The sequence below is a fragment of the Pocillopora damicornis genome, chromosome 5, assembly GCF_964200805.1.
Source record: "Pocillopora damicornis chromosome 5, jaPocDami1.2, whole genome shotgun sequence".
Classification (NCBI taxonomy): domain Eukaryota; kingdom Metazoa; phylum Cnidaria; class Anthozoa; order Scleractinia; family Pocilloporidae; genus Pocillopora; species Pocillopora damicornis.
In genome coordinates, this window is record NC_142674.1 from 3,264,054 (window position 1) to 3,290,340 (window position 26,287).

Here is a 26,287-nt window from a genome sequence, read left to right on the forward strand (position 1 = left end):
GAATTTAATGTCATTAAGAGACCTTAATCTACCAAGGTAAGTGATATAGTTCTTGGTCATCAGTCAAAATATATTTTTGCGAGCGTCACTGGTCCAAAATCGCAACGTGACGGATCCCACAATGGGGGATATCCCGGCTAGAATCAATTTTCGGTGGTTTTTGCTCGGTCCGTATCATACCGAGTGCATTTGTTAAATTGAATCAGGAAAAAGAAAAAACATTTTGGAAAACATAATTATTTTAACGAGTGGATATTTTGAGAGAATGTTTCCAATAAAACGATTAGCCTTGATTAGAAATATTTGAGGGATGGTCAACACATAAGCTGTCTCTCGAAGCTCAGAGTTTCCCTCCTTGTATATTTTCGCAGAAAAAGGCAGGCGATTATTTTATTTGTAAGAGAACTGTGCCAGCTTAAAAATAACGAAAGTTCAAGCCAAGAAAATTTATCCTTAAAAAATATAGCTTGAATTCGACCGCATGCACCACTTCAGAAAAACCGCGTCTACATACCGGCACGCATAGGGCTGGTTTTTGTATCCTTTTTTTCTTGAAGGAAGAGCTTAGATAATTTCTTTGGGAATGTCTATTAAAGTGCACTGCACATCCCAAAAATTAATCGCCCATGAGCTTTAAAGCAGACAAGGATTGTTCAAGTTTTTCGCAGGTTCAACATAACCGTTTGATGCTGGAGGGGAGCAAAGACGATTTTGAAAACCTGCCCTTAACTAAAGTTTTCAAAGAGTGAAACCGTTAGCCGTGAAACAGCAAAAAAAAATAGTAGTAAGGCGTAAAAAATTGACAAATTGTAACCGTTACTAGTAAAAAAAGGTTAACCATACTTTTTTCCTGTTAACTTCCGTGTAAATAAACTAACTGTTAGCCATAAAATGGCCAAAATTTTAGCTGTTAACCGTAAGTATTTCTCCTCACAATACCATGAATTCAAATGGTAAGAGGAAAGAAAAATATCTATCAGGGAGTTATTAGTTGATCTAATACCAAATTCTCCAAACTAACATCATAAGAAATGTATGGCTGACAGTGAGGTGAATTACTTAAAAGATCCAAGAGCTAAAGGGTTGAGACCCTAAAAAATCTACTGATCAGTCGGTAAAGTCGATCGAATATACGGGAAACGCAGAAAAATGGCGATTGTTCATTCAGAAGCGTCCTTTCCAAGATCTTCGATTTTCGAAGCCAACCAGTATCACCTGTACATGTCAATGCATGTTACCCTGCAGATTCACGTCAATAACCCGTGGCACTTTGTATGTTTCTATACGCTATCCCTCTACCCCTATGAAATCCGTATGGCATTTCAATACTAGTGATTATTGTGTCAACAGGCTTTTGAACAAAATGTGCGTATTGATGTGAAACAACTTATTTTTAGTTTAAACGAAACAACCTTTACAAAACTTAACAAGTACGTAAACTAAACAACCCCAAAACAATCGAGTGTCTATAATGCGATTTGGTTTAACCAGGACAGCGTTAGATTTGTAAGATAAGGTCAAACATCCTCTTACGAAGGAGCATGTTCAAGTCTTGACAAAATTAAAAGGTGATTGATAAATTATTCATTTATTTATTAAATTATTGTTTTACTTTGTTCGCACTTTGTTTCCGCAGTCGGTAAAATGAAAAACAAGGAAAACGACATTCAAATAACAGAGCACTTCTCTACAACAACGAGAGCTTCCAACTCCCACTTTGCAATTTCTCTTCCTGAAATAGGGCTCAGCGACTAAGATTTCTTCACGCAAGAAACTGCAATCAGCATCGCAGTACCAGCGCTTATCAAAGCACCAACCATGTTGAACATGGGGACATACGATCTTTCTATATCTGCGACAAGACCTTAAAAAAATGTAATCAATAAAAATTAAGAATCTATCAAGACTGTGAAAACTCTTCCAATTGTCAATTTTGCCGATCAACATTTTCCTCCGACGAATGTTGAGGGGATTCCCGGCCACTGTATTTTTGAAAAGTAAACAAAACTGAACTTTACCTCCAAGAGCCGGACCACAAGCTGAAGCAAAACAACTGAGGCAGTTAAAAGCCCCGATCCCCAACGGTCGCATTTTCTCTGGAAGACTGTTAATCACAGCAATGGGCAAACCACAACCCATTGCACCATCAGCCAAACCAAATACCACAAAGTATATCACGAGACTCAAGTTTGTGATTGCGAAGGGTAGCAAGAAAGTAACCACACATTCAACACCAGTGGCTATTGAATAGATATAGAACATATTGATCCAAGTGACGTCGTTCAGTCGACCAATCATCGGCCGGATTAGCAAGGAAGCTAGACCACTGTAGATATACAAACGCGCAGCTCTACCCTCTTGGACTCCTCTGCCTTCCAAAAAACGAACCTGTAGCAGTAATCAAGTAGAAAAAGAAACAAGCTTTCGCCTCCGTTTTTTTTCCCGTGAATTTTTAATAACGATGTAGCGTGACACGATGAGGTGTGGCTGGTAATGTAAAACACGGGAGATGTACCACATAAAGTTTAATGCGAAAGCGTGACGTGAAGCAAGGGCCTCGCTAAGGGGGGGGGGGGGGGGGAGCCCGTGACCTTCTGTAAGTTAGCCTTTATGGTGTGGAGGTCGACAGGAAAATCTGGTGAGTACCCCCTGTTTTTCTGGCCCTAACTCTGACCCTCCCCTCCTTTTAAAAAATCCTGGCTACGCCCCTGACGTTAGGTATACGAATGCGCGTGAAGATGGGAGTTATTTTGTTCATGATTGATATTTTATTACGTCGTGAAGAAAGCGATGTACGTGATCCAATCCGTTGAGTACTGGATGCGATTAACGATGTTTTCTGGGGATTTCACGGCCGAGACTTGATTCAAATTAAAAAACACAATGCATAAAATGCTAGGTGCGATGAGTGTGACTCTAGTTAACAAGTCATTTTTACCTACATTATACAAAGAGGGTTGGTTGTATGGGTATATTTCAGACTTACCATATGAAGAGTTGGAGTATAGTGGCCAAGGTAGTACACAAACCCAGCTATTGTTACGAGAACAAACACTTTTTGCTCGAGGATCTTAACATCCCAGAATTTATCACCCTTTGCTGAATCACTATTCTCCTCTTTCATATCAGAGTCCGGCTCAATTGGCTTATAAACAAAAGCTGAAATACAAGTAACGGAGACAATACCAGCCATAGCCAAAAATGTTCCTCTCCAACCAAATCTTACGAACAGCTCGTGCACAACTGGGCTCATGATAAACATCCCTCCACCGGGCCCCATGGCTATGAGACCCAGACTAAGGGAGCGCCATTTCTTGAAGTATCTCGGTACTACCATGTAAGTCACCAGGTAGATGCCGCCGGAGCCAAAACCGAACAATAACCCGTATGTTAGATACATCAAGTAGAGGTTTGTTACTTTGGATGTGACAGCCAGACTAACTGCACAGATTATGGTTCCAACAAATGAGATAGCTCGAGCACCAAAACGACGATAGAGCCTAGCGATCAGTGGACCGTAAATGCCTATACCCATCATGGCGATGGATCCAACCCAAGCTGTTAAGAACATTGCAACACTCAGTTTATATACACAACTTTAAAGAACCACAGGTGTCACTGAAGTTAATAATAATGTGGTGATGCGCAACACCAGGAATCTATTTATTCCCCCTCATATTTTTTGTTTACTAGCGTTGTTGTTTACAGATTTTTATGGAGGCTTTTATTTTACGCTGAGTGAACAACGCTTTGCGGAGAATTCGGCGCTGTGTCCAAAGTAATAACTCACTTGAGAAGATAACCCTTAGAATGTGTGGTTGGAGGGAAGGATTTAACTCCCTGCCCTTACATGTTTCTTCATATGCCGTTTCTTTAATTGAATAACGATTGCAGCTACAACCTCAGCCTTACCTCATTACTAGGTACCAAATATGTGGAACTTACTTCCGGCCTTTCCACGTGGAAAAGTCAACTAGACCAAATTATTTACATGGCTAGTCTCAATATGTTGTTTTAACTCGACTATCACATGAATGTCTTACCCTAAATATGCCCACCCGAGTCGAACTTATCAGAGACAAGTGAGTGACGTTCAAGGTCAGTAAACTCTCAAGGCAACCGTGATACAACAATAATAAAATGAAAAAAGTTAAGAAACTGCGTCAATCAATGAAAACCAGGAATTTCACTTCATTACAATAAAACAGACTCAGTCGATGACATTGTAAAAGACGAACAGCGATTCTAACCATAACATCAAGCGGGAAACGATCAGCGCTTGAGAGTCAAACAAACAAACAAACAAACAAAGATAAAAGTCTATGCTTAGATTGAGCGTCCTTCTTCGTTCCCGAGCTCGTTATCGTCGACATATATTTGTAAATAAAGAAATTTACCTGATCTAGCTTTCCCTTGTTGAAACTCGTCCAAAATGGCAGGAAATAGAATTCCATAACTAAAGGTAAATCCACAAAGTACGACGTTTGAGACAACAGCAGCAAAACACACCAACCAAGACCAACAGCCATCCTGATGAGGAGAAACATTTCTGATGCATGTAACAACCTGAACAGGCTTTAAAGTTAGGCCTGTGTCTCCTTCTTCATCCATGAGTAATTATCTTCTGAAGGAACTGTGAAAACGGAAATGGATCACAAGACACTTTGAACAGATCAGTGCTAAATAATTGTTTGAAAAATCTTACCCCAACAAAACACGCTGCTCTAAAACACGGCATTTCTATTTTTTCGCTACTCAAGACACTTTTGGCATCGTTAATTCTTTGAGCGTGCTTGAAAAATGTTTACCAGCAAGAGAAATGACGTGGAACCAATGGCTGCATTACTTTCTCTTGATACCACTTACAAAACTTATCTCTGAAAGGAAAGGTCTGTGTTAAAGAGCGCGAGTCTACAGAGAGCAACTCAACCCGGAAGGCAGAAATGCCAAGTTCCAAACACGAATTGCGTGTCTGTGTGTATTTATTATTATTTTTTTCTGTCTGTTTGAAATGTCACGCATCGAACGACGTCGCGAAGAACAGCCGCCAATTGAATGTGTTTAATCGAGTCAACTAACACCAAGAATAGCCGTCGAGGACTAAGAGATGAGTCCACATGAAGTACAACAGTTGAGGATCGACCAAAAATTTATTAATTTCAAAATAATGACGGTTACCCACAATTCTTTATTAACGGCGGGGCTATTCCCGATTTAATTTTCATATAAGAACCGAATTTAAAAGGCAAGAGGTTTAACAAATATCGCTTTATATTCATCGTCCACAAATCGAAATCGATGCTTCCTGAGGCATATGATTGTAGTCCTTCTTAATCGGCATCTTCAATCTTGCAGTGAAATTTAAAGGTTGTTGATATCTTAAACAAAACCGATTGACCGTGGATAAATTATGCATGCTGTGCTTATCTAGTCGAGTAGCCTAAATTTCAAAATAGTGCTATGGCTTGGACTTGAAATGCACGAGCTTCGCTTACCTTACATTCACTCTCTCTTTCGCTGGTAGATCGCCAAGTGATCAATAAATATATAGAACTGTTTAGCTACAAAAAAAGGCTAACTTATGAATAGCGAAAGTTCGAGCTAAGAAAAATAGGAATTTAAGCCTAAAATTTATGCTTAAAATATAGCTTGAATTCGACCGCATGCTCCTCTTCAGAAATACCGCCTCTACATACCGGCACGCATAGGACTATACTTTCTTTCTCTTAAGGGATGAGCTTAGATAATTTATTTGGGAACATCTCTTAGAAAGCACTGAGCGACATCCCAAAAATTAAGCACCCATGAGCTTTAAATCAGACAAGGATGATTCAAGCGTTTCGCAGGTTCAACATGACCGTTTGACGCTGAAGGCAAGCAAAGACGATTTTTAAAACCTGCTCTAAACTGAAGTTTTCGAAAGGGTAATACCGTAAGCCGTAAAGCGGCGCAAAAAATTAGTCGTTGGCGTAAAAATTGAGTTGCTATAGAATCTAACTTCCCCTTACAATATTACCACTGGTCTGAGTTCTTGAGTTTCTATCTCAACTTTTCAATTGATTGAAATGCTGGTCCTTTCGCAACTCATTCTAATATCAGTCAAACATACTTTATTAAAACCACTATTATATTAATTGAAGTCATGTTTGGCGAAGGAAATCTACCAACTTTGAAGGACGTTGACTCGCAAGATTCTTGCGTGCTTAAATTACGGATCAGTAATAACTTTTGGCCAGTTATAAGGTAAGAGTCATCAGACGGAAATAATGTCTGGGTTCTTAGTGGGATGTACTTGAAACTTTCCTCGAAAGATATCCAATGATAGCTGTCTTTTTTATCTATTTATCGTCTCATTCATGAGTTGATCTTTTCCCGTCGACTTTGCGTATCACAAGTTGCTTTTCATACCAAAGAATGGTTGTGAAAGTAAACATTAGCCGTAATACGTCGGAAAATCGACATTAAAGTTCCACGATCCTGCATAAACGTGTTCGTCTTTTAACAAAGTTCAGTCGGCAGAAAAATCCGGATATTGAATGATGTTGTTAAAGTACTAACAAAATATAATTAAAATTCACAGCTTTTGCGGGTAATGAAAACCTTTCAAATGCAAATATTCTTTTTTTAGTTTTTAGCTTCATCTATCACAGCTGGTCGACATTTCGACGCGACGACGAACGCGGGTACTAAAAACACCAAATTTTAAACAATATTAATTACAAGCTGCCAGTCTTTGTGGAGGGTAAAATCGGTTGTGCATCATAGTAAAAAATTTAAATGTAATTTCGTCGTTTTCGACCATTTCAGAATATTCACACCGATATGGTACAATGACCTTGTATTTGGTTGTCACATCATAAACACTAAATGTGCGAAACGCAGCGGATGAGAAGAGTGTTGGCAAAAAATAACATGAGAGAAGACAAAGATTGCGTTAGTTACATGAATTTACCTTCGCTCTCCTGTTTTTCCTGGCGAGTTATTACATCGTAGGCGACGAGCCGGGGAAGAAAAATAATCTGAAATATAAGTGGTCAGCGTTAAACTAGCCCTAGTCCCTGATGAGGAGACAAATCATTCCTAGTTGCAGTAAATAGTCGTGTTTTAAAGCCCGAAATTGCACCAGTGTACATCGCTAAATAAACAGTAAAGCAATATTTTAAAAGCTTTGACTGTAAAAAATTTGTTCATTGCTGTAATAACATTCATGGCCAAGAAGAATTGGAGTTACGTTTGTAACTTACTGCGTAGCGAAAAAAAAGTATATCGACTTCCCGTTGTCAAAAATGTCAAGAGCAACTCTAGCTTCTTGAGTGCTCTCCAAACTTCCCAAGTGCTTCGTATCTCAATGAACGCACAGCTGACGTATGAACCAATTGTTTTATAACATTTTCAACACAATGGAAAATTGTTTTTTCTCGAGGGATTTGTTTGCTGACGTCATGAGCGTGCACAATAGGAATATGAAGCACTCTCGCGCAATTGAATTTGATAACACAAATTTACTGGCTATGTTATAATCAAATTTGGCTTAAATCTATGTTGTCTTTTCCAGAGGATAGAGTTAATATTTCAAAGCTTACTGAAACATTCCACCTGAGGATGAATTTAATGTCATGTATAGACCTTAATCTACCAAGATAAGTGTTGTACCGAAACCTTTGTATGGCTCTGAATTTGAAAGAGAGAAAAAAAAGGGAAAAAGTAAGAAAGGAAAACTTTCGTTTAAGAACAAATCTTTCCGGCAAAAGATAATTACAGTTCAATCATAAAAGGGGAGCTCATTGAAACTGGAGTAATCTTAGGGTGTGTTCCTTTGGGGGGATCCGGGTTTGGATTTGTGATCCAAGATCACACAGATCACGGTGCATGAAAGAAACGGAATTCTAGACGAGCTCTCAGAGAATTCCAAAAGGTACGCTATTTTAAGACCTGTGTAGGTACGTGAGTTATAGAGCTCTTCACTGAATGGCTCGTCTAACTGCACGGGCTTTTAGCACGCACTATTCATCAGAAGGACATTTTTTCATGGTAAACTCAAACGATGGAATTAAAACAGAAGTAGGTATTAATTACAACATGGATAATTGGGAACCCTGAATGCCTGCGATCAATGGCCGATCGATTTAACATTACAAAATCGATTTTATTTCGTGTTTATCGCAGAATTTGTAGAGCGATTGCCAACAATCTTTCCGGTCAATATATGAGGTACCTACTTGTTTGAAATTGAGCACCGCCGGGCAAAATGATTAATTTCGGATCCTTCGCCCAAAGGAACGCTTTGGATCAGTGATCCAATGATCCGTCTTTAGAAGACACAGATCAATGATCCGATGAATCCTTGTCCAGAGTGGATTTTATAGATCACTGATCTGAAAATGGATTTGCTCGAAAGGAACGCCACAGATCAGAAATCCTGATCCGGATTCTCCCAAAGGAACGCACCCTTAGTCGGCCATATTCTGCTTAATCATAATACATTATCCCGCTTGACATATAAACCACAAGAGAATTTATATCTCTTGCATACCAGTATACCTTGCCAATTTTTTTTCGAGCAGTTTTTTGCCGTATTAATTACAACTGAGTGCAACGACAATATCAACACCTATGCTAGTTTAAATCGATTATATTGCTGAAATCACAACGTTTGTGGTTTATCTGTAAGTTGAGGCTTTCGCTTCGAGCAAAATACCGCATGTAGTTTTGGTCCCAAAAATATTTCGTGACAAATACCTGCTAGTGAACAAGTCTTAATGTATTCCTAGGGCAGCATTGCCTAAAAATTATCTGATATCGGACTTTCCGTGGAATAACAAGCACGGCTTTGAGTTCTATTCTTTCTCTCATATTATGATCGCATTTCTTTCCACGTATAAATGTGACTCTCCACTTGGTTTCAGGGAATAAGGTGAACGCATGCACACTGCACGTCATGACACGCTCGCACGCTAATGGCATGACACGCTTACTGTGCAGATATGTGCATAAAAACAATTTATTTTGGAAAGCGTGTTCGAAGCCATTGTCCATATCTGGCTAACACAATAGAGCTTTGTTTCTATAACACGCTAGATTTTTCTGTTTTGTTTTAACACGCTAAGTTAGATGATTTTAGATATATGAAATTCATATATTTGCACTGCGGTGAAGAAACGAAAATAAGAGATCCTCGCAGCTAACAACACTACTGACTAAGTTCCTTTGTTTCCTTAACACGCTAGCCTATCTTGTACAACCCAGCTTACTTTGTTACTTGTGTTTGTCAGCTTCTTAATTGTGAGAATGGTGTTTGTAAAGTATATCACTTATAGAATTTATGCGGAAATGAAGATCTTTTCTCGTGATCGAAAGTTCTAGTAAAAAAGGAAAAATTCACGGCAAGTCACGGCTCTTTCCCTCAGGATTTTCACAGTGAGCACGACGTGTTCCACAAGGTCCAGAGGAACTCAGTTTGAGCACATGAATTACTTTTTTAAAATTTAATTCTTACCTTGTAAAATATAACTCCTTATTGCTTCACGAAGTTATTATGCCCAGTACCGAATCTTTGGGAATCCTTTAGCAGCAAATTTCCGGCTCCATATTTCCTGATCGACGCGGTCGCTGTTCGTCACTTCATGCAAATCTGCATTTTAAAAAGAAGTAACAGCTAGTTAGTCGGCGCAAAACGAACCTTTCCGAGCGAAGCCGCGTGTTATTTACTGTACGCTGATCTTGGCATCTTACGAGCTCTTAGTCTTGAGCACTGCGGTATTTACCTTGCGTAACGCAACTGCAACGTCGATATATTCTGTTATGTTTGGCAATTTAGCGACCGAAGTTGCACTGGATATCGAGTATCGTATCGGCCGGGCGTATCGGTGAGCTGAAAAGCCTTACAGCTTAGGATGTACTTCTTGTGCAAATCGAAAGCAACTTAAACTTTAAGAGGCGTGTTATAAAATTGGCACAGTCACCGTGTTTCATCGTGCAAAGTTCAAACAAGGTCTAACTCGTTCCTCTGTTTCTATCTTGCGAAGCAAGACAATGACTTCGAAGTTAATGAGGCGAGTAACTAACACGCAGCTAACTTGTTAAAACCTGGTTCTTTTGTTTTAGCGTGCGAGCTTGCCATGTGCGTGCGTTCACCTTATTCCCTGAAATCCCCTGGAGGGTCACAAATGTTATAGAAGCTGCTCCAAAACTTAGCAGAGGATTGCATTGCTCTTCAAGCTTTGCGATTAGACCTTACTTCAAATCATTACTCTTTCAGGCTCCTGTCTTTCAATTATTGAGAAACAAAAATAAAATTATTTAGGAATTGGCCGCCCAAAGAGATTGTTCAACTTTATAACTCTTGGTCACCTCTTTATGCTTACGCCTTTGGCGGTTTGCAAGTTTTATATTTTTTTTGGTTTGGTTTTGTTTTGTTTTTATTATTTCTTATATTAATTTTTTGTTTGTTTGTCTGTTTAATGTCGAAACGCGAGTTGAGACTAACACAATTCTTTTACGGGGGAGGTAAGGGTAAGGTTGATGTTTTGGGTTTTTAGGTGACACAAAGTAAAAAAAATTGAAACTAACTTTGGTTCAGTTTTTCATTATAAAGTGAAGCTTTTTCATTGGTTTAAAATGCAGACAAGTCAATTATTTCTATGTAATGAAAATTTGATATTGTAACCTTAATCTTATTATCATTGGATTGCAGTTGACATATGCACGTGTTTGAGCAAGGATTGTGAAGGGAAAGTGACCAGTGCTTCGAGTGACCCCCGATCGGTTGGGTTGAGGGCTTCCCGAGGAGATAATATTACTTTTTCCCTCAGGGGTCACGCGAAAAAGCTGGTTCAAAGAAAAAAAGCACAGTAGTCTTCTACCAAACCATTCGAGAGGTAGCGTGACTGCAGAAGTTTTGCTAATCTGGTGAGGATAATTAACAGATTGAGGGCATGTTTTATTTATTTCAAATCTGTATATATTCTTGCAGAATCGACGCAAAAAGGATTTGGAAGGATTTGGATGTCAGCTCAGCAAAGTACATGCAGCCTTGAGTCGGGTTTGCTTACAACCTTAACAAGCAGTGCGACAGTTTTTACCCGTAAGCTCTGAGGGTTACGTTAGGGGTTACATTATTAATAGTCAGATTATTCGATTCGATTGTGAACGCCGACAGGTACCAGAAACATTTGTGTACGAATCTCAGACCGATTCAAAAGTAGATATGCACACGTAGTTTTTAAAAAAATTAGCTGAAACGCCTCGTATGGGCGGCCGTCACCACCAAAAATACAAGGATGTCAAATAGATCAGCAAATACAAAGCTGGTTTAAGGATCAGCTGCAGGATAGAATAGCTAATAAAGGAATGGCATGGCCAAATTATAGACGATTTAATTTTCCTTCATGAAACAGAACACCCTAATCATGAATAGTCTAGCCAAATGATAAACGGTCTAGTTGCCCATGTCGAGTTGGAACATGAAATTGTGAAATGGACTAGCTCAATTACGAATAGCTTAGCACTCATATGCAATACAGTAAACAAACAGTGTAGTGTTGCGTCAAATAGCACAGGGTAATGTCGAGTAACACAGCGTACGCACAAATGGTGTAGCGTTACGTGAAATAGCTCAGCGTAATGTAGAATGGTACAGCGTACATACAAACAATGTAGCTTTGCTTGAAATGGCTCAGCGTAATGTCGAATGGTATAGCCTACACACAAATGGTGTAGCGCTGCGTGAAATGGCTCAGCGTGATGTCGAATGGTACAGCATACACACAAATGGTGTAGAGTTGCATGAAATGGCTCAGCGTAATGTAGAATGGTACAGCGTACACACGAATGGTGCAGCGTCATGTCGAATAACTTTGCAGAACATAAGACGCTCTATCTGAACATTAAATTTCTTAGCATTATGCAAAATATTTCGATGTTGTGGCGAATCGTCGAGCTTGCTTGTGGCGTGACATGAAGGCTATCTCGCCGAAACCACCAAAAATACAAACCGCAAATGGAACAGCGATCTGTTGGGGGCATGACGTCATCGAATGCGAAGACTGCAGCGAAACCATCACATGGTGTAGTCGCTGTGTTGAAGAGTCTTCACTTCGCCTTGCCGTAAAGCAGAGCCAATTCAGTGAGTTTCTCCTTTTTTCCCCCGCCGATATTTCATTTATTCGTTGTCGTTCACGGAAGCGTTAATTAAAATAGCAACGAGACTGGATTCTACCACATTTTTCAATCAAACATGTAGTTTGCCAAAGCAACCTTTTTCCGAGTCGGTTTTATCGTCCGGCACATCAATTAAAGCATTCCGATATCACTTTCATTGAAAAATGTCAAAACAGATCAAGGATATCAGTTTTCTTACCATGGCGTCCAGGGCTCACACAAAATTCAACTTCTCACGTACTCCTCCAATGTTCAAAGAGCCGTTGAAGTTGAACTCTCATTGAAAAGTAAGTGTGAGTCAGAGAAAGAAAAGAGAGCTCGACAATTGACATTTAATGCACGTCATAACACTATTTAATACTATAAACATATTCAGGCCCACCAACGCGTGCAAACTTTGGTAAACCGGGAGGCCAGTGTCACAGCGGATTTGGTCTGGTCCAAAATAAAAAAAAAACCAAAAACCACCGGTCCAAATCTGCTAGCGGATATGGACCCCCCTTCGCAGATTTGGACCCCCTTACCAAACGTTTAAGCATCGTTTGTATCATCATAGGCGGCCCAAGCTCACGTCTCGAGAAAAAGCCAACGATGAATTCATGAACGCGTCACGCGTTGTGTGACTCGGTGTTAAGTTACGGGAGGAACCGTTGAAAATTTGAACACGTTATAAGGCATAGTATGGGGAACGACATATGGTCGATTTACAACGATAAATATTTCGAAATCTGAATATTTTACACGTAAAATCAATAAAAACTTACTCATGCCCTGTGTATCCGTCGTAGTTTCTAGCGATTTCTGCTGTTTTAAGCTTGCTTTACCATCACTGTTAACCATGTCAAAAGTCTTCGTCTTTTGACATGGTTAACAGTGATGGTAAAGCAAGCTTAAAACAGCAGAAATCGCTAGAAACTACGACGGATACACAGGGCATGAGTAAGTTTTTATTGATTTTACGTGTAAAATATTCAGATTTCGAAATATTTATCGTTGTAAATCGACCATATGTCGTTCCCCATACTATGCCTTATAACGTGTTCAAATTTTCAACGGTTCCTCCCGTAACTTAACACCGAGTCACACAACGCGTGACGCGTTCATGAATTCATCGTTGGCTTTTTCTCGAGACGTGAGCTTGGGCCGCCTGTGGTATCATATTTGGTAACTTATTCTATTTACAAGCTTTTTGTCGATTTTCTTTTCAATCACAACACAACATTCCTCAATAAAGATAAAGAAAAACAGCCATTTCGTTCGACTACGCAATGTGATGCATGGTTTCGCGGTAGTCTTCACATTTGATGCCGTCATGCCCCCAGTAGATAGCTGTTCCATTTGCGGTTTGTATTTTTGGCGGTTTCGGCGAGATAGCCTTGGCGGCCGTCACCACCAACAATACAAGGATGTCAAATAGATCAGCAAATACAAAGATGGTTTAAGGATCAGCTGCAATATAGCATAGCTAATAAAGGAATGGCATGGCCTTCACGTCACGTCACTTGCAAGCTCGACGATTCGCCACAACATCGAAACATTTCAAGTAATACTAAGCAATTTAATGTTCAGATAAAGCGTCCGGATGTTCCACAAAGCTATTCGACCTAACGCTACACCATTTGTGTCTACGCTGTACCATTCGACATTACGCTGAGCCATTTCACGCAACGCTACACTGTTTGTATGTGCGCTGTACCATTCGACATTTCGCTGAGCCATTTTACGCAACTCTACACCATTTGTGTGTACGCTGTACCATTCGACATTACGCTGAGCCATTTCACGCAACGCTACACTGTTTGTATGTACGTTGTACCATTCGACATTACGCTAAGCCATTTCACACAACGCTACACCATATGTGTGTACACTGTACCATTCGACATTACGCTGAGCCATTTCACAACGCTACACCATATGTGTGTACGCTGTACCATTCGACATTACGCTGTGCCATTTGACACAACGCTACACCATATGTGTGTACGCTGTACCATTCTACATTACGTTGTGCCATATGACGCAACGCTACAACGTTTGTGTACTGTATTACAAATGAGTGTTAGGCTATTCGCAATTGAGCTAGTCCATTTCACAATTTCATGTTCCAACTCGACATGGGTAACTAGACCGTTTATCATTTGGCTAAACTATCCATGTTTAGGGTGTTCTGTTTCACGAAGGAAAACTAAACCGTCTATAATTTGGCCATGCCATTCCTTTATTAGCTATTCTATCTTGCAGCTGATCTTTAGACCAGCTTTGTGTTTGCTGATCTATTTGAGATCCTTGTATTTTTGGTGGTGACGGCCGTCTATAGCCTCGTTTGCAAGAACGTCAAACAAAGACGTCCCTTGTGAAGGGTAACAGAACGCATGTACAGTTTGTACGGTACAAAAGTAAAATACAATCTCATAATTTTCAATCGTTCCATGATATTTTGAATTCACCATAAAAAAAAAAGCCGGCAGTATCATTTAGAGCAACAAAGCGCAGTAGCATGAACGTTTACAATGGGTTTCGTGAATCATAATAAAATTAAAACCTACAGATGCGACACGCAAAGTCCTATGTAAGCTAATAACATATTAAATGCTATAAGCGGTGTGAAAAGTTCACACAAATATACCTTCTAGTTCTCAGAAATTTGGCTCCTATGAGATTTTAAGGTGCCTTGGGTGCTTTAATCTTTCAATCTCGGAAGAATCTCTTGAGTGGAAGTTGTCATTAAGCGTGGTTACCAACGACAGAGGAGACAGAAAAAAACTGGAAGTCGCGTCATCGCCTCCGTAGGGCCCTGCGTACAGGGAAAAATAGGAAATGACGTATGATCGATAAAAAAAATCTCCATTTGTCCTTGATGCGGCGGACAATGCATCTACAAAATATACTTTTTGACATCAATTGTATTGATCATACATAATTTCTTGTTTCTCCATATACTTGGAGGGCTTGTCGGAAACTTTGATTCGTGCGTGACACATGTCAGATGATGAATGTGAACATTATGGACATTGATTGGTTTACATAATCAACGCAACCTAGAATGACCTTTTAAATCAGTACTCGGCAACAACCAACCACAATGTAAAAAATATCGTATAAGAGAGTGATTTCTTACAAATTTGCAGAGTAGCTTTTTGCACACCCGATGTAAATAAGCGAATACGAGAGCGGAATAAAACAGTTTAATTGAGTCTCGTTCGTTAGAATTCTATCCCTAGTAAACAGGACAAAGTTTACAAAAGGCTTACACAAAGATATATGCAGTTCACTGCTGCAGCACACAAAAGTCACTGCTATGTTGAAATAAAAGGGAATAAAGATTCTTAACACATTTATATTCTTGGAAAGCACACGATTATTTTCGTCCGCTAAACTTAAAGCCGGGGCTGAATTTTTAAACAATATTCAGCCGTAGTTTAACAAAACCGCGTTCTGAACTATCTTCAATTAAGCTGAACCTTATATCTGAACATTACATTTACTTTTGTGAACAGTGTCAACAGGAGCGACAGCTAACAGTGGAAATCCATATGTTTAATAAAGTCAAAGTCATTGCTTGCGTAAATCCGTGGTTTGGGTCAGACCTCGGTTGAATAATTGACCGAAGAGGATGTAACTGGCCTCTCAGAAACCCCAGGAAAAGGTGCAATCTTTTATTGCACCGCTAAACCTATAGAAAATTGGAACATTTTAAGTTTTCCCGCTGATCATGATTTCACAAACTTTTCTCGTGCTCTTCTGCCATCCCACGTGCGTTATTACGCTGATAAACAGATCGAAAGAACGGCATATTGCTTTTCAAAAATATTTGGTAGCAAACTTAATGGAACAATGCATAACAGTCTTACTCGTTTCTTTGACTAAACCGAACCACAACAGAACAAAATTAAAACAAAACAAAACAAAACAAAATCACGTGTAATGAACTTGAGGATGTTTAAAACTTAACTTTGAGGCTGTCTGCAATGTCTCTTGTATATTTTTCTCGTCATAAGTAAATTTATCGTCTTACTTCTAACAAAAACAGTATTAGTTATAAGGCAGCGGCAAGGTTTCCTCTAAGGATGTTGTTATCACAAATGATTTCTACATTACTTTAGATTTTGGAGATAACCGAGGTAATAAATTACATACATTAGATATATATGACTGATTATGGTGCCAATCAAAATATTTATAAATGTAAGTGGGCGTTATCAGTGCAATCAGACCTTGAATGAAACCATATATCTTAAAGTGAGTAGTCGAGACAAAGGTTACTTTTTTTGTCGGTGACGTTACAACTCTAGATTACAGTATTAAAATCGAGAAACAGCAGAGATCCCTTTCTATAACTCTAGAGCTCCTCAGTGATTGCCAGGGAGTATTGTTCTCCGAGTAATATCGACTGTAGTCCTAGGCCACCGGAACCTGAAAACCAAAGGGAGATCAGCAGTAAACCTCAATGAAAACCGCCCCAGTAAGATAACAACTGTTCACCGAAGTATTGTAAGTAAATGACTGTAGGCTTTTTAAGTGTTTACTTTTATTCGTTTCGGTGTATTTTACACATCTCAGGCAGTTTTCAGTTCTTACTACGTGTTGATGTAACTTTAAAAGTCTATAAATCCAAGGTTTCCAAATTTCCCTTTTCGTTTAGGTTAAGGAAGAGTCGCACGTTTCAAAGAGTTATTTTTTTTGGTTGAATATCATGATGATACGTACTCAAAACATTTATTACATGATGCCATTCATTTGACATTAATTACCTAAGGGTTGTTTACTGGTTCTGCTTTACATAATTATAAGCCGCTTTATCGTAAAATTAAATGGCTCTGTTACATAGTGCCTTCGGTTCAGATACTGATATCGATCCCTCAGACCTAAATCTGTCACTTAGATTTGTTGTGACGTCATTTACTAGGATATGCATGCAAGGATTGAAAGACGAAATGAACATAACTTCATGAGTTTTAGCAATTGAAAATAATAAGTCTCTAAGTTCTCTACCGTAAAGTTATTTTCTACTCTGGATTTCCTCTCTTGCTCTCAGGTATATCCAGCTCATTTTGTCTTAAAAACACTCCTCTTCTCCTACACCCAAAAGGTGTAGATCATAAACGAAATCTTTGATGCTATGTCTTTACAAACAAACTCACTCGCAGGTCGATGGCGAATGAAAATGTCCTTAAATAATACAAGACGAAAAGGAAATTTTATTTCAGGTTCGGAAGGCAAAAATTGTGCCTGAATAGTAATGGAAGGATTCTAAGTTTCTTCCCTTAGCAGCTTATTATTCAGCTTTATATAATAAGCTCAGTTATGCACGCATTCTGATTGGTTCTCACCTATGATCTATTGGAGGACAGATGTATAGATGATGCCATCATTAAAACTTTCTTCAGCTCTCTATCATATAAAAAAAATAGATAGGGAACTCGAGAATAATAAAAAAAAAAAAACTCGCACAGGATTAATTTAGTTGCACCAAAACAAACGTCCGTTTGAAAAAAATCATCAGAATTAGAGATGAAATAGAAGAAGACTTTGCCTTCATCGGAAAGTGATATGATGGACCGGAAAGCTAACATAACACTCTATGTAAGTAATAAAATTTCAAAATTTCTCGATAAAAAATTATTCGAAAGGGAGAGATCTGATAATATAACATCCGAGACGTTGAAGAGCAGGATAAAACGTAGTAACATGTTAGTGCGATTTAATGCAACAAAGGACAAATCATGTTTTATAGCAGTCCACTTTAACACAAAAGGGTGGTTAAGGAAGTACTGACTTTTCACAGGAAGCTCAATATTGTAATGGAGTTTGTCATAATACTAAATAATTGATTCGAGTATAGTAATACAATACAGACACTTATCTTATGAGAGAACCGCTTGAACAAATAATTTCTGCTATTGAAAGCATTAATGGCAATAGGAGACAGGAAGACTTGAAATTGTCACCGACTGAGTACAAGAAAGATCTATATTCAACGGAAATGTCTTTAAAGAGACGAAGATAATCAGGTACGTGTCAGCCTTAAGCAGGAAGCTCTGACGTTTTCAAGGAACTTTTCACAATTCAGTACATTTTGCTCACTTTGAGTAACGTGCAATTGTTATACTTTTGTGCCATTAATGGCATCAGAAAACAGGAAGATGTTGGATATTTAGTTCTTACGCAATTTTGCAAAAGACCACCAGGATATTGGTAATGGTAGAAAATTACAGGTGGAATATTCATTTTCAATTTATCATTCGTCTAATAAGCTGGCAACTTTTCACTGAATTTATTCCTTTTCTTTTTCGTTTTTAAGAAATGCGTTTCACACATCGTTAGGAACAAAATGAGGAACGAGAAAAAAAATATAAATCCAATGTTTCCGTTGATCTCGCTCTCGATCTGTTTAATATCTTACTTTGGAGTTAATGATGAAAAATTATTCAGTTCGCTAATCGCTGCATGTACAATGGATTTAAATTACTCGTTGGAAGAAAACGGCCGTAACATTTCAACATCACCAAGTCCGATTTGCGAACACCGCATAAATTAGAGACTTTTAGAATTCCTCTTTAATAGGAATGACTGGGAATATAATCTCTCGTTAAAGTTCACAGTACCCAAAGCATCGATAACAAAGACCATGTTAGCCTAATCTTCTGCGATGGACCATTTGGAGCTTCTAATTCGGAAATAATTCTTAAAGCCGCGACAGGTCAGTCGAAAAAAACGAAAAGCTTTAAGCGCCCAGCGGCCACTTTTTCCATTTGAAACCTGAGGCAGCTCAAAGCACACCACACGATCATGTTAGATCGCCGTTTACATGAAAAAACAATATCTGCATATGCATCCCAAATAACAGGATTTTTTATTTTCCCCATTCACAATAATGAGTTAAAGACAAACCTTAACCATAAGTCGTATTTTGGCGGAGAGGGAATTGAGCTTGGAAAATTAAAGAAACAACTTTTTGCTAAATTCGCTAAAGTTCCTGCATGGAAAAAAATAATTCAGAAGCATAGACGACACTGATGTTTTTGTCTTTGATACGGGTCGACTTTTTCGGTTTCACAATTTTTGCGATCAGCTGTCTACACTTTTTAGTCTCATTTAAATATGGACGTGAATTAACAGACATTTCGAAATTAACGGTGTAAAAACTGAAAAACAAAAGTGAGAACCTTTTAACAAGTTTCGATAAGAAAAACCGTAATGCTTAAATATTCTACAGACCGAAGATGTCAACAATACCCGTAAATGTAAAAGTGGTTTTTGAAGTGGCAGCTGGAAAATCCGCCTCCGAATCGACCGGCAGTGTTTCGATTCGGAAGCCGTAAAAATTGTACGTTTTGAATGGCAAATGAAATGGACGAACGTCTTCTAAAGTGACTTCAAATTATTAGCTTGAAACAAAGACAATTTAATTTACTTGGTATGAAAACTAGTTAATTTCTGTTTTAGCGCAGGGGAAATTAATCTTGACACGTTTCCAGGCAGCTTTGAGGTGTTTCGAACATAAAACACGAAAAGTTATTGGCTGCTCCGTAGCCGAAGCAATTAAATTACTCTTCGTCGCTTTTTCATTTCCCATCTGGCTGGATGATAGAGGGGTAAACAAAATTAGTTGTGTCAACAACTCGTTATTGCTCTCAGTTTTCTTCATTTTCAGTGAAACATGCCAAGGCCTTCGATAACGTAATAAGGCGTGTGATATCGTATCTTCAGCAAATCGCCCACATCTCGTGAGTAACAAATTTTATCTGTTACAATGTGATTGAAAAATGAAATATTGCAAGTGCAGAAAATATGCTTGGTTTTACTGAAAATTTTTCTTTAATTTGCTAATCATCGGTTTGTAGTTCACACTTTTGCATACAATATATCAAGAGAGACATGTTCCTATGCGGATGTGAATTCTTGCATATATCACAGACTGAGATGCTACCAGCCGTCCACTTTTATGTAAATAAACGAACCGATCTTCGATTTCGCTGCAGAAACTTATCCTCAACTTATACTTCTGCTTATAAAAATAATCTCAGTTTCTTAGCATTTTTAGTTTCTTCATACTTTTTATTTTAGCTTTTCATTTCTTTTTTAATGAATCGCTCCATAAAAAAAGGAATCTTGTAATCTCTTGAAACAAGTCAATATATCATTTTTTCTACTCAATTCTGAGAAGAGAGAAAATCAAACGTTCGCAGGACCTCTCGCCTTTCCACTATAATTACTGATGTTGAATTTTGAAATTGTCCCTGCGATAAAGCCGATAAACCTTCCAGACAGTTGAATGTCTACAAAGGCAGTCTTTCGACCGGCATGCTCTGAACATTTTGGTAATCGTAGACGGTAAGCTTCTGAAAGAAAGCAGAAAGCTTTTAACGAGTACAATGTTTGAGCTAATTTGCAATTCATGAACACGTATAATAATAATTAACAAATAAAGCGAAGCTAAGTCAAAATTGAAGCGCTCTGCATGCAAACCTGACGGGTAATTGTAAAGGTAAACACATTAACTCACCTGGATATTCCTCGTTTTTTTCTGTGGAATACAAGTCAGTTCCGCACTTGGTCGTATTTCCTAGTCCATGATTTTTATTTTAACGCGACAGTTTCCTCTTCACACTCATTCTTCATCGTAGCCTAAAGGTAAGAATTGAACTCAGTAGCTTAATTAAACAAATAACAGCTCTTTACGCCAACTTCGCCATTGCTGAATATTTTATTTCGCCTTACTTTAGTTATGAAGATTCTGTTATTAGTTCTCCGTTGCTGGTACATATCAATCACAGTTATAACCTCTACACGCTCAGTATCGGTGATCAACACTGCATGCTCCCACATTAAGTTGATCTCAGGCAAAAACTCGATCAGACTCTTACGAAACATAAAATAATATTTAAATTTTTTCGATATAATTTTGGTCAAAAGACGAAATTTATTATGAGATCCAGTGCATTCAATGTACAGCTGGTGTCGAACCTAGTTTTGCCTCGCTAGGCCACGAGGCAAATGCTAACAGAGATAGGAAAGAAAAAAAGTTATCCTCATTTTTTTCATCTTAACATATTTTTCCAAATTTTAACCTTAACTAACATTTTAATTTATTTAAAGGCACCCTCGAGATTTATAGCTCAACAGTTATGAGATTAGTTGATATTAGGCAAAATTCGGTCAAACTCTTACGAAACATAGAATAATATTTAAATTATTTTCAATATAATTTTGGTCCAAAGATGATATTCATTATGAGATCCAGTGTATTTAAAACGACCTAGTTTTGCTTTGCTAGGCCGCGAGGCAAATACCAACAGAGAGAAGAAAGAAATAATTCCTCTGACTTCTTTCAGCTGAATAACTAGCGTGACAAAAAAAAAATGGATTGGGAGATTAAAAACTGGAATATAAACAAAACAACGCTGATATTTTCATTTATGTCAGCCTTGTCAGTCTTAGTTAACTAAAAAAGGTCTTAGTATGTTTACTGGAAAAGAGGGCTACTTGCATAGCAAGTTAAAATCTAAATTCCCTAGTTTCAGTATCCATTTTCCAACTTCCAAAGCGTGGGATCCATAGCGCGTAAGAAGGTCAAATACCGGCAGGTTTAATTTCTGACCGTAATGAAGAATTAATTAGTGTGGGACGCACTAAAAAAGGCCTTAATCACGATAGCATAATAAGGCTCCATGAGTGTAGTTTTTATGTCAGCATAAGGATGATCACCAATTGACGTTTGGAAGTTAATCTAAATGCTTTATCGGTAGAATTTAATTCCGAGCACGATTGAGTGACCATTCATTGGTCTTTAGTGACAATCAAAAATTAAATCAACCGCTCGATCGAACGAAAGTTAGCTGCAAACCCGTACGTGATTGTAAAGAGGAGTGTAGGAGGGTGAGGTAGGGGTACTCATTTAATTTCTTCAATCTAAATCCAAATGAAATATTAAACTCACAAGAACCCAGTGCTACTGAGTGGCTTCTCACATTTGAGGCAATAAAAAGGCATCAGGACAAAACGAACTCTTGTCCAAAAATAACAGTCTTTACTCTACTATATTTTTTCAAAACCTCTCTTTGACATTTTCTGATCTGATGAGCGATCTTGGAGAGAAACCCTACTGAGTTCTTTTGTACGTGTTGCGCATACTCCAGAAGAAAACACGAAACAGATATGATTGAAAGTGAATAATTAAAGTAGGAACAGGACATTTGAAAAATTGACTTTCCAAGCGTTAGCGTGAGTGTTTCCTTTGTGTTATCTTGAACTTGGTACTTAACAAAACACCTGCTTTTCCTTTTAGCTACATATGTCAATGGTGGTATTGATCGATGTAAAACTTTAAATATACTTCTCCTGCCTTACTTTCATAAATATTTAATCCCGTGCCTCCAGTCTACCTGTTGACCGATCAGATATCAATGGCAAGAAACCGATCAGGTATCTGATATCAGACAATTTCTTCTCAATAGTTTATTGATGCTGATTGCCGTTTGGGAAATCAATAAACGATTAAAACACTATTTTATCTGTACATCGTCTGATTCAGACTTACTAAAACGTATGCAGAGCTGGATAGTCAATAGTTGTGTATTTCCTACCATTCATAGATAAGAGAACAATAGACTCACGTGCTCCCCCCCAGAATATTCAACGTGTCTCTGTTGTCGTTTGCAGCCATTTCTTACATCCAAGTTTCTCAGTTCCCGGGAAGCTTCTGTAATAGATTTACTTGAAAATCATCATCCTTATGTTTTATTTCATATTGCTATCGATTGCTTTCTCAAACAATAGTGATCATATACTGATCAATCATCTATTGATAAATACATTTTCTCAAACACTGTTATGTGATTTGTTTCATGCCATATAAAATAGCCATTGTTAATTCAGCGGTGTTGCTTCTAATCGTCCGCATTCTGTGCTGTAAGTAATCCTATCCTCGCCGAAATTTTACAAACGGCGCCATCACTCTCTAATTTCTTTCACCAGACTGCCTAAAATCATTTAATTTAACATACATTCCTTGTACTCTGTCATAATTTATAGTGAAAAAGTGTTTTCAAAGAGCTCCGATGTCGGTGAATGACTTTCTTATGATCGTTTATGACAATTAATGACTGGATATGATGCGTAGTGACAACAAACGATGTTTTGTGGCGATGGTTCCTACCAAGTTGTGGTAAAGTATCCTAAAAAATTCATAAGAACTGTGAATGATGTCTCTTAAAGAAATCGGCTTCGTCTCATCTCATGACGGAGCCTTGGTGCGGGGAATGAGGTCTAATGACGTCGAACGACTCCTGATGAAGGCGAATGATGCCTTATGGCGGTTAATGATTTCTAATGGCGGAAATTGATTTGGGTTAAGTAGGCGTTTTATCCTCGCATTGATTTTGCTTGCCTTTTTACTTCATAAAGCATGGCGTTAACTAGTTATTCAACACTTTTCAGCGGTATACCATAGATTGACCCTCGCTACAAACGCTCGCCAAACGACTAATTTGTACTGACGGTGAAAATACCTGTAACTCGAGAGATATTCCATAGTATACATTTGAACTAGTATTTGTAACCCTCCACGAATAACTCACGGGCACAGTAAAAAGACGTGCTTGACAATAGGTAGTCGATGAAATGACACTGCGGCTTCTGAGCGGCTTATCTAATGGCACGATTGATTTAGATTTTTCCTTTGTATTTTTCAGGAAACATTCTCTTAGGACTGAACAACAATGCCAAGCATGAACCTTACCACCAAATCGTCGCACAGTACCTCAGCCGATAACTCATCAACCTCTGATTACAGCTTGGGGCTCCCAGTTGACATACCTCCAATAACTCTGGGAATATTAATCCTCTTGGCCAACGGCTTCGTCATAGTTTTAGTAGCAAGGAAACAAAGATTAAGAAGTTTAACAAACTTGTTGTTGTGCAGCCTGGCTTTATCAGACCTCCTAACCGGGGTGATCAGTATACCATTGTTTCTGATGTGCAACTTATTACATAAGCCTGGAATATGTATTGCTGAGGATCAAATGCTGCGATTTACGTCGATTTCAACCGTTTGCCACCTCGTGGCTGTTAGCGTAGACAGGTAAACATGAACTTGCTGCTACTACTTCTTTCGTTGTTTTCATTTCGTTTTGTTTTGTTTTATAAAATAGCAATGAGGTTAATTCTTAAAATAGCAGTGACTTTAACTGTGAAGAGCCACCTTAACTATTAAGTCTGATTCTATAACTGTTAGGTATCTCGCCATTATTCATCCTTTGAGGTACAAGGCGATTTTTACTCACTCAAGATGCATTTCTGTCATTCTGAGTATCTGGTTGTTATCAGCTACCATGGCTTTGGTCCAGCTAAGTTGGATGAACCCAGTAGATCACGACCCACATCAGGAACTCACCCCTGACGTAATTAAAAAGGAGAATATTTATGACGTCACATGCGTCCTTGCTTTCACTGTTGTTCCGTTAGTCTGTATGGTCTTCGTCTATGCAAGAATCTTCAATGAAGTCTCGCGACAGATCGAATTCCTCCGAAAGCAAACTGCGCCTGATAGCCAGGATTCTCGAAAGCTGAAATACGTCGAGAGGAAAGTTGTGACAACTTTTGCAGTAATGTTATTGGTCTATGCCGTTTGCTGGTTGCCGTACTTCGTCCTTCGACTGTATCGTCTGGATCATATAAGTGTTATTATCATGTACGTCATCCTGTGGCTGCGATTCCTGTCGTCCTTTCTAAACCCATGTTTATACATCTTTGGAAAGAAGGATTTCCGATCGGCTCTGAAGTGGTCAGGGAGGAAAGATAAACGTTACCATTATAAAGACATGATTCCGCTCAAACGTGTGGGGGCTCCAGTATAAAACTCAATGCAAGGACATTCAAAGCGTTGAATCTGTAAATCTGTCCCAGAGGAGGCAACAGACGTAGATACAACTAAGGCGTCGGCTGCAATGTGTTAATTCCGCTTCAGTTATACTTTCAGTTTAAGATGGAATCAGAAATTTTACCTTGTTCTAAAATTTCAAATCTGTGAGCTATAGCTGACGGAATTAATATCTCACCAGTTGCGAGGCCGTTTTTATCAACAAGACTAATATCTACAAGAATTAAACTTTTTGAGTACAATTAACAATCAAGTTGTATGCTAGTTTACTTGAATTGTATGCGAACGTAAGACCCCCACTGGAAAATGAAACTCATACCTTAGCCGAATACATAAAGAATAATTCATGGGCGCACGTATATGTAGAATTTCTCTCCGAGCGTTTATTTAATTCGATACCTTGCGTTGAACACGAGAAGAGAAATTTCATATCTGCAAGCAACCATGTAGTTTATTATATAAATAGCATAGGCCTTTGCTGATAAGAAAAGCCGACTTTATTAACGGTATACGCTTTGTCATTCTTTTATCATCCTGACAAAGTGATGCGAAAAGCGAGTGACGTGTCAGCGGCAGATTGGCGGTATCAAACACAGGTATTGCAATTTTACACGAGTGCTTTTACCGATTTTCTCAGTGCTTAAAATCCAAGTAAAAATCCACAGTTTCTATAATAGAAAATGTAAAATGTTTCAGCGGGAGAAACGTTGAGGCAATTATTTGCATTGCATTATTTATGTTCTTTATTTGTTAAGATAGTAGAATTTGATTCAACTCTACAGTTACTTGACAAAAAAATCGAAATAGTTTTTACATTCTTTTGATCATAAGTTCTCCAACCTGAAGTGTGGAGTCTAGAGAAAGGCCAAGTAAAAGCCCGAAACTTCTTGATATATATCAGTTATTGAATCATTAACAATACAGCCACTGGCCGTGAAGAGTATTCTATGATCCTATGTTATGCTGTACAAGTCGTGCTGTAGAGGTATCTTCTTCCACGTTGCAATATTTTTAAACTTGAAAGCGATCACACAGGCTTCCGTGGCTCACAAAGAAAAAACTCTAAGCTATTCTAGCTATCTTTTAATGAGATCTCTGGCTATTAAAAACAAATCACAGACTCGAAATATTTGAACTGAGGAATGCTAGACTCCCACATAAAAATCTGCTTTATGAACGAGACTTCGAAGGTTATCGCGGACAAGATTTCGTGATAGGAGAAAAAGCTTGCGAGAACCACGATTT

At 38.4% G+C, this 26,287-nt stretch overlaps 2 protein-coding genes across 11 annotated transcripts; one reads left to right on the forward strand and one right to left on the reverse strand.

Moving 5' to 3' along the window:
- Positions 1–1,372: 1,372 nt before the first annotated feature.
- LOC113669491 (monocarboxylate transporter 4) lies at positions 1,373–14,917 on the reverse strand. Of its 4 annotated transcripts, XM_089207996.1 has the most exons (8): positions 9,765–10,034; positions 9,497–9,631; positions 6,953–7,019; positions 5,496–5,561; positions 4,398–4,633; positions 2,987–3,558; positions 2,019–2,388; positions 1,373–1,864 (listed from the first exon to the last, which is right to left on the reverse strand). In XM_089207996.1, exons 5-8 carry the CDS (start codon positions 4,609–4,611, stop codon positions 1,752–1,754), a joined length of 1,269 nt encoding a protein of 422 aa, XP_089064122.1. In that variant the 5' UTR covers positions 4,612–4,633; positions 5,496–5,561; positions 6,953–7,019; positions 9,497–9,631; positions 9,765–10,034; the 3' UTR covers positions 1,373–1,751. The 4 variants fall into 4 exon arrangements, with proteins under 4 accessions (XP_089064122.1, XP_089064121.1, XP_027041333.2 ...); XM_089207995.1 differs by lacking the exons at positions 5,496–5,561; positions 9,765–10,034 and adding an exon at positions 14,789–14,917; XM_027185532.2 differs by lacking the exon at positions 5,496–5,561 and having other exon boundaries at positions 9,765–10,054.
- A 1,502-nt stretch (positions 14,918–16,419) lies between these two features.
- Positions 16,420–26,169, forward strand: LOC113669415 (beta-1 adrenergic receptor). Of its 7 annotated transcripts, none has more exons than XM_089208377.1 (3): positions 16,420–16,653; positions 23,856–24,244; positions 24,398–26,169. In XM_089208377.1, the coding sequence occupies exons 2-3, from the start codon at positions 23,883–23,885 to the stop codon at positions 25,017–25,019; spliced, it is 984 nt and encodes a 327-aa protein (XP_089064503.1). In that variant the 5' UTR covers positions 16,420–16,653; positions 23,856–23,882; the 3' UTR covers positions 25,020–26,169. The 7 variants fall into 7 exon arrangements, with proteins under 7 accessions (XP_089064503.1, XP_089064504.1, XP_089064505.1 ...); XM_089208378.1 differs by lacking the exon at positions 16,420–16,653 and adding an exon at positions 17,611–17,745; XM_089208379.1 differs by lacking the exon at positions 16,420–16,653 and adding an exon at positions 18,005–18,173.
- The last annotated feature ends 118 nt before the right edge of the window (positions 26,170–26,287 follow it).